The sequence below is a fragment of the Panthera leo genome, chromosome A1 (assembly GCF_018350215.1).
Source record: "Panthera leo isolate Ple1 chromosome A1, P.leo_Ple1_pat1.1, whole genome shotgun sequence".
Taxonomy (NCBI): Eukaryota; Metazoa; Chordata; class Mammalia; order Carnivora; family Felidae; genus Panthera; species Panthera leo.
The window spans coordinates 116,764,508-116,773,822 of NC_056679.1; the positions used below are offsets into that span (position 1 = coordinate 116,764,508).

The 9,315-nt window shown below is 40.2% G+C and overlaps 1 protein-coding gene across 1 annotated transcript; it reads left to right on the forward strand.

Annotated features, from left to right (window-relative positions):
• The first annotated feature begins 6,893 nt into the window (after positions 1-6,893).
• Positions 6,894-9,315, forward strand: LOC122230068 (protocadherin alpha-7-like). The gene has a single exon (XM_042955739.1). It carries the CDS (start codon positions 6,895-6,897, stop codon positions 9,313-9,315), a length of 2,421 nt encoding a protein of 806 aa, XP_042811673.1. The 5' UTR covers position 6,894.

Here is a 9,315-nt window from a genome sequence, read left to right on the forward strand (position 1 = left end):
TCAGGTGTACAACTTAGTGATTCAATATTTTCATACAATACCGGATGCTCATCACAAGTGCACTCCTTAATCCCTATCATCTATTTAACCCTATGGTAAACATCAGTTTGCTCTGTATAGTTAAGGGTCTGTTTCTTGATTTGCTTCTTTCTTTTTTCCCCTTTTCTCTTTGTTTTGTTTCTTAAATTGCACTTATGAATGAAATCATATCGTATTGGTCTTTCTCTGACTTATTTTTCTTAGCATAATACTCTCGCTCCATCCACCTTGTTGCAAATGGCAAGATTTCATTCTTTTTACGGCTGAGTAATATTCCATCGTGAATCTATGTACCACATTTTCTTTATCCATTCATCAGTTTAAGGACACTTGGGCTGTTTCCATACTTTGGCTATTGTAGATAATGCTGCTGTAAACATCAGTGTGCATGTATCCCTTTGAATTATTATTTTTGTATTCTTTGGTAAATACCTAGTAGTGCAATTGCTGGATTATAGGGTAGTTCTATTTTGAACTTTTGGAGGAATCTCCATACTGTTTTGCAGAGTGGCTGCACCAGTTTGCATTCTCACCAGCAGTGTAGGAGGGTTCCCCTTTCTTCACATCCTTGTCAACACCCATGGTTTCTTGTGTTTTTGATTGTAGCTATGTATGCCATGATATCTCATTATAGTTTTATTTGTATTTCCCTGACTGTGAGTGATATTGAGCGTCTTTTCTTTTGTCTTTGGTCCATATGGATGTCTATTTTGGAAAAATGTCTATTCATGTCTTCTGCCCATTTTAAATCAGATTATTCATCTTGGGGTGTTGAGTTTTATAAGTACTTCCTATATTTGGATATCAACCCTTTATTAGATATGTCATTTGCAAATATCTTCCCCATTCTGCAGGTTGCCTTTTACTTTGTTGACTGATTCCTTCACTTAGCAGAAGTTTTTATTTTGATGAAGTTCCAATGGTTTATTTTTGCTTTTGTTTCCCTTGCCTCAGTTGACATACCTAGAAAGAAGTTGCTATTGGTCATGTCAAAAAGGTTACTACTTGTGTTCTCCTCTAGGATTTTCATGGTTTCAGGTCTATCATTTAGGTCTTTAATCTACTTTGAATTTATTTTTGTGTATTATTTTGTGTAAGAAAGTGGTCCAATTTGTTCTTTTGCATGTTATCATCCGGTTTTCCCAACACCATTTGTTGAAGAGACTGTCTTTTTTCCCTTGGATATTATTTTCTTCTTTGTCAAAGATTAATTGACCATTTAGTTGTGGGTTCTTTTCTGGGTTTTCTATTCTGTTCTGTTGATCTCTGTGTCTATTTTTGTACCAGTACCATACTGTCTTGATCACTACAGCTTTGGAATATAACTTGAAGTCCAGAGATGTGATGCCTCCAGCTTTGGTTTTATTTTTCAAGGTTGCTTTGGCTCTTCAGGGTCTTTTGTGACCTAAAATGTGAATTTTTGGATTATTTGTTCCTGCTCTATGAAAAATGCTGCTGATATTTTGATAGGGATTGCATTGTATGTGTAGATTGCACTGGGTAGTTTTGACATTTTAACAATATTTGTTCTTTGAATCCATGAGCAGGGAATGTCTTTCCATTTCTTTGTGTCATCGTCAATTTCTTTCACAAGTGTTTTATAGTTTTCACAGTACAGGTATTTTCCCCCTTTGGTTAGGTTTATTCCTAGGCATCTTATTGGTTTTGGTGTAAGTGTGAATGAGATTGATTCCTTAATTTCTCTTTCTGCTATTTCATTATTGGTGTATAGAAATGCAACAGATTTCTGCACGTTAATTTTGTGTCTTGTGACCTTACTGAATTTGTGTATCAGTTCTAACAGTTTTTTGGTGGAGTCTTTCAGGTTTCCTACATAGAGTATCATGTCATCTGCAAATAGTCAAAGTTTGACTTCTTCCTTGCTGATTTGGATGCCTTTTATTTCTTTTTGTTGTCTGGTTGCTGTGGCTGGGACTTCCAGTACTATGTTAAATAACAGTAGTGAGAGTGAACATCCTTATCTTTTTCATGACTGTAGAGGAAAATCTGTCAGTTTTTCCTCACTGAGAATATTAGCTGTGGGTTTTTAACATATGGCCTTTATTATGTTGAGGTATGTTCCCTCTAAACCTACTTTGTTGAGAGTTTTTATCATGAATGGATTTTGTGCTTTGTCAAATGCTTTTTCTGCATCTACTGAAAGGATCATATGGTTCTTATTTATTTTTGGGGTGTATTACATTGATTGATTTATAAATAAATTAAAGTAATATTCTTTATTAATGGGGTATATTACATTGATTGATTTGTAAATATTGAACCACCTTGCAACCTAGGAATAAATCCCACTTGATCATGGTGAATGATTTTTTTTTAATGTATTGTTGGATTCAGCCTCATAGAATAAGTTTGGAAGTTTTCTTTCCCTTTCCGTTTTTTCAAATAGTTTGAGAAGAATAGGTATTAACTCTTCTTTTTTTTTAAACTTTTGCATTCCCATCTTTTTTTTTAATATTTACTTATTTTTGAAAGAGAGAGAGAGACACACACACAGTGTGAGTAGGGGAGGGGCAGAGAGAGAGGGAGACAGAATCTGAAGAAGGCTCCAGGCTCCAAGCTGTCAGCACAGAGCCCAGTGTGGAACTTGAACTCATGAACTGTGAGATCATGACCTGAGCTGAAGTTGGACACTTAACTGACTGAGCCACCCACTCACCCCTATTAACTCTTCTTTAAATGTTTGGTAGAATTTGCCTTGAAGTCATCTGGCCCTGGACTTTTGTTTCTTGGGAGTTTTTTGATTACTGATTCCATTTCTTTGCCATTTCACAAATAGGTCTGTTCAAGTTTTCTGTTTCTTCCTATTTCAGTTTTGGTAATTATATGTTTCTAGAAGTTTATCCATCTCTTTCAGCTTGTCCAATTTATTGTCATATAGTTTTTCATAATATTCTCTTATAATTGTTTGTATTTATGTGGTGTTGGTTGTTATTTCTCCTCTCTCTTTGTGATTTTTAAAAATTTGGGTCCTTTCTCTTTTCTTTGTGATAAGTCTGCCTAGAAGTTTATGAATTTTATTAATGTTTTCAAAGAACCAGCTTCTGGTTTCATTGATCTGTTCTATTGTTTTTCTCTTTTTTTAAGTTTGTATATCATTTATTTCTGCTCTAATCTCTCCTATTTCCCTCCATCAGTTGGCTTTAGGCTTCATTTATTGTTCTTCCTCTAGCTCCTTTAGGTGTAAGTTCAGGCTGTTTATTTGAGATTTTTTCTTGTTTCTTAAGGTAACCCTGTATTGCTATATACCTTTTTTCTTAGGACAGCTTTTGCTGCATCGCCAAGGTTTTGGACCATCGTTTGTTTCTATGTATTTTTAAAAATCTCTTCTTTGATTTCCTGGTTGACCCATTCAATGTGTATCATCATGATGTTTAACCTCCCTGTATTTGTGGTCTTTCCAAATTTTTCTTGTGGTTGACTTCTAGTTTCATAGTGTTCTGGTTAGAAAAGGTGCATGGTGTGATTTCAGTCTTTTTATATTTGTTGAGGCCTGATTTGTGACCTAATAAGTGATCTATTCTGGAGAATGTTCCATGTGCACTCCAGAAGAATGTGAATTCTGCTTTAGGATGGAATGTTCTGAATATAACTGTTAAGTCCATCTGGTCCAATGTGTCATTTAAAGCCATTGTTTCCTTGTTTATTTTCTGTTTAAATGATCTGTCCATTGATATAAGTGGGGTGGTAAAGTCTACTGTTATTGCATTATTATCAATTAGTTCCCTTATATTTGTTATTAATTGTTTTACATATTTGGGTGCTTTCACGTTGGGTGCATAAATATTTACAATTGTTAGATCTTCTTGGATTGTCTCCTTCATTATGATATAGTACCCTCCTTTAAGGTAAGTGTACTCTTAATCCCCTTTACCTATTTCACCCTTCTTCCCACCCACTTCCCCTCTGGTAACCATCTTCTCTTAGTTAAGAGTCTGTTTTTTTGTTTGTTTGTTTGTCTCATTTTTCCCCTTTATTCATTTGTTTTGTTTCTTAAATTCCACATATGAATGAAATCATATGGTATTTGTATTTCTCTGACTGATTTATTTTACTTAGCATTATACTCTCTAGATCTATCCATATATTTGCAAATGGCAGGATTTCATTCTTTTTATGGCTAAATAATATTCCATTGTATATATATATACCATCTCTTCTTTAGCCACTCATCTATCAATGGAAATGGGCTGCTTCCATAATTTGGCTGTTGTAAATAATGCTGCAGTAAACAGGGGTTCATATATCCCTTCAACTTAGTGTTTTCATATTCTTTGGGTAGATACTCAGTAGAGTAATAAATGGACCATATGATAATTCTATTTTTAAATTTTTTATGAACTTCCATATTGTGTTCGATAGTGTCCACACCAGTTTGCATCCCTACCAAAAGTGCATGAGGGTTCCATTTTCTCCATATCGTCACCAATACTTGTTGCCTTTTTTTTTTTTTAATTTTAGCCATTCTGATAGGTATGAGGTGATACCTCATTATGGTTTTGACTAGCGTTTCCCTGCTGATGAGTGAATGTTGGACATCTTTTCATGTGTCTTTTGGCCATCTGTATGTTTTCTTTGGAGAAATGTCTATTCATATTTTCTGCCCATTTTTAATTGGATTATTTGGTTTTTGAGTGTTGAGTTGTATAAGTTCTTTATACATTTCGGATACTAACCCTTTATCAGATATGTCATTTGGAAATATCTTCTCCCATTCAGTTGGTTGTCTTTTAGTTTTGTTGCCTGTTTCCTTTGCTGTGCAAAAGCTTTTTATTTTAATGAGGTCCCAATAGTTTATTTTTGCTTTTATTTACCTTGCCTCAGGTGACACATCTAGAAAGATGTTGTTATGGCCAATGTCAGAGAAATTACTGCAAGTGCTCATTTCTATGATTTTTACGATTTCAGCTCTCACATTTAGGTCCTTAATCCATTTTGAGTTTATTTTTGTATATGGTGTAAGAAAGTGGTCCATTTTCATTCTTTTGCATGAGCTGTCTGCTTTTTCCAACATCATTTGTTGAAGAGACTGTATTTTTTTCCATTGCATATTCTTGCTTCCAAGTGTTGTGAGTTTCAGAATTTTAGTGAACATTTATATTTCTTGCTTATTTAAAAGAAAGGTATGTGTAAGTCAAAGAAAGGAGGGTCACAAGGATGATTTGAGCTTTGGAAGCTGTATTATCTGAGTAACTGATTATGTTACCCATGACTGTAACTTTTTTGTAATGTAGTTTGATTTTTTTAACTCTAAATTAGACTGTGATTTGTATGGTCACATAAATTCACCCCTCTAGCCCACACCTAGTTGGACTAATATGTAATGTCCACAGCAGACTTTCAAGAACCATTTATAGTACTTAACTTTAAAGAAAGGAGGACGCTTTAAAAATGTGAATGAGTAGGCTTAGCTAAATTATATTCATAGTTGCTGTTTATAGAATTGTTATTAGTATACCTTTTGAGTGTATAGTCAACATATCATCCTGAAATATTCTTTAACTTATAACTAGCTCCCCTATTCTCCATTTTAAAAGGAAATCTAAGTTAAGACTACGATTTCCAACCAACCAGTCTTAAACATTTTTTATAAACCTATGCCACTATAAATTATATGACTAAATGCTATTAAAGACAATTAACTATGAGAAATGTGGTTTTAAAATTTGTACCTGCTCTTATTTAGTGTTACTACATAAATGGTATGCCTCTGTGGTTTTATTGTCCATTTTTGTGCTAATTAAAAACATGCAGATTGGAAAAATCTCAGGCAGATCAAAATTGGAAAGCAATACAGGTGTAATAATTATTCTACTTGCAATTGGGAACATGGGAATAAAATACTCATGAGAATTTGCTCTATTAAGTAAAACTGAAAATGATAAAACACCCCAAGCTTGATCGAAGGATTGCTCTAAGTATGACAGATGAATACTAACATTATGTGATGAAATAAATTTATGTTATGAAATAATCTCAATTAAATTGGAGACTGTAAGAACAGGTGGACATTCATAAAATCTGGGACTTAGAAAGAATGGAAAGAATAAAGAGATAAGAACCATGAACTTTTGGAATGGAGTATATAAATTCTGATGAAAAGAGAAATTCAAGATACTTTCTCCATGCAAAATTCACTTAATACAAATGATTTCTCTTCAAAGACCCCACTAACCCTCTATTATTGTGTTTTCTCAAGAAAAGTATATGAATTAGTCGCTTATATTCCTTGCTTCCTACAAACAAATACCTCTTCTAAGTTTTTCTTCCACTCGTAAATACTTGAGATCTTGGGTCCCTAGAGATACCAAGAATTTTCTTAACAGAAATCTAAGAAATGAAGTTGCCTGAACTTTATATAAACAAAATATTTTAAAATTTACTGCTCCTGACATGATTCATTTTATTTTTATTTTAAAACTGGGAAAACGTATTTTCAAGGCATAAGGAGACCACAGTTATGGTCACACTAAATATTCAGAAGTTAAGTCTCTTAATGCTTTCAGCAAACATGAGAAGTGTTGTTCTACGCTTTAACAAAACTGAAGGAAAAAAATCAGGTTAAAATAAAATTTAACATTTATTAATAAAATTGATAATTATAGTTCGTACTTACTATTTGACCACATGATGTCGCTCTTTACCGCGAAATTCTCTCATTCAAGACAAAAACGAAGTCCTCCGTTTTCGTATTAGAAAGATTCTCCACTGTGTTTTTCTATGCGGATGTTGAACAATGGAGAGCACATCAGGATAGTAACGAAGGGGTAAGATTCCTCCAAATATTGAGATAAGTTACGCCGATTTGAATAATTTTAAAATCCCAATTAATTTGAAATGGTGTACTCGAATCGAGGCGACCGGGGGCACCAGCATCTACTGCTGTTTTTTATAATCCTCACAGCCTGGGAAAGCGGGAGCGGCCAGGTCCACTACTCAGTCCCGGAGGAGGCCAAACACGGCACCTTCGTGGGCCGCATCGCGCAGGACTTGGGGCTGGAGCTGGCGGAGCTGGTGCCGCGCCTTTTCCGAGTGGCTTCCAAAGGCCACGGGGACCTTCTGGAGGTAAACCTGCAGAATGGTATTTTGTTTGTGAATTCTCGGATCGACCGCGAGGAGCTGTGTGGGCGGAGCGCGGAATGCAGCATCCACCTGGAGGTGATCGTGGACAGGCCGCTGCAGGTTTTCCATGTGGAAGTGGAGGTGAAGGACATTAACGACAACCCGCCCGTATTCCCGGAGACAAAAAAGAATCTGTTTATAGCCGAATCCAGGATGCTTGACTCTAGGTTTCCACTAGAGGACGCTTCCGATGCAGATATCGAGGAGAACGCTCTGTTGACTTACAAACTGAGCCCCAACGAGTTTTTCTCTCTGGACGTACCAACCAATGGCGAACAGGAAAAACCTCTTGGTCTTGTATTACGGAAATCTTTAGACAGGGAAGAATCTCCGGAACTTCATTTATTGCTCACAGCCACTGATAGAGGCAAACCTGAGCTGACTGGCACTGTTCAGTTACTCATCAAAGTGCTGGATGCCAATGACAACGCACCAGTTTTCGACAGAACACTCTATGCGGTGAAATTACCAGAAAATGTTCCCAATGGAACATTGGTAATTAAACTTAATGCCTCAGATTTGGATGACGGCATGAATGGGGATATTATTTACTCATTCTCTAGTGACGTTTCCCCAGATATAAAATCTAAATTCTACATGGATGCCATAAATGGAGAAATTATAGCAATAGGACATATAGATTTTGAAGAATGTAAAACCTACAAAATTCGAGTAGAAGCGATCGATAAAGGCTATCTACCACTAGCTGGTCACTGTACAGTTCTTGTGCAAGTTTTGGACGCTAATGATAATGCTCCAGAGTTGGCTGTTACTTCCCTGTCTCTCCCTATCTCAGAGAATGCTCAGCGGGGCACAGTCATCACCTTGATCAGTGTGTCTGACCGAGATTCTGGAGCTAATGGCCAGGTGACCTGCACACTGTCGCCCCATGTCCCCTTCAAGCTGGTGTCCACCTTCAAGAATTACTATTCGCTGGTGCTGGACAGCGCCCTGGACCGCGAGAGCGTGGCGGACTATGCTCTAGTAGTGACAGCACGGGACGGGGGCTCGCCTTCGCTGTCGGCCACGGCCAGCGTGTCCGTGGAAGTGGCCGACGTGAACGACAACGCGCCGACATTCGCGCAGGCCGAGTACACGGTGTTCGTGAAGGAGAACAACCCTCCCGGCTGCCACATCTTCACGGTGTCCGCGCGGGACGCGGACGCGCAGGAGAACGCGCTGGTGTCCTACTCGCTGGTGGAGCGGCGGGTGGGCGAGCGTGCGCTGTCGAGCTACGTGTCGGTGCACGCGGAGAGCGGCAAGGTGTACGCGCTGCAGCCGCTGGACCACGAGGAGCTGGAGCTGCTGCAGTTCCAAGTGAGCGCGCGCGACGCGGGCGTGCCTCCGCTGGGCAGCAACGTGACGCTGCAGGTGTTCGTGCTGGACGAGAACGACAACGCGCCCGCGCTGCTGCCGCTGCCTGGGGCGGGCGGCGCGGGCGGCGCCGTGAGCGAGCTGGTGTGGCGGTCGGTGGGCGCGGGCCACGTGGTGGCGAAGGTGCGCGCGGTGGACGCCGACTCGGGCTACAACGCGTGGCTGTCGTACGAGCTGCAGCCGGCGGCGGGTGGCGCGCGCAGCCCGTTCCGCGTGGCGCTGTACACGGGCGAGATCAGCACGACGCGCAGCCTGGACGAGGCGGACTCGCCGCGCCAGCGCCTGCTGGTGCTGGTGAGGGACCACGGCGAGCCGGCGCTGACGGCCACGGCCACCGTGCTGCTGTCGCTGGTGGAGAGCGGCCAGGCGCCCAAGGCCTCGTCGCGGGTGTTGGCGGGCGCCGCCGGCGCGGAGACGGCGCTGGTGGATGTCAACGTGTACCTGATCATCGCCATCTGCGCGGTGTCCAGCCTGCTGGTGCTCACGCTGCTGCTGTACGTGGCGCTGCGGTGCTCGGCGCCGCCCAGCGAGGGCGCGTGCGGGCCGGGGAAGCCCACGCTGGTGTGTTCCAGCGCGGTGGGGAGCTGGTCGTACTCGCAGCAGAGGCGGCAGAGGGTGTGCTCTGGGGAGGGTCCGCCCAAGACCGACCTCATGGCTTTCAGCCCTGGCCATCCACCCTGTCCATTAGTGGGTGATACGAGCCAACATCAGGATTTAAATGATGATCATTGTGCCAAGGTAAGTCTGAATTTTCATAATTAA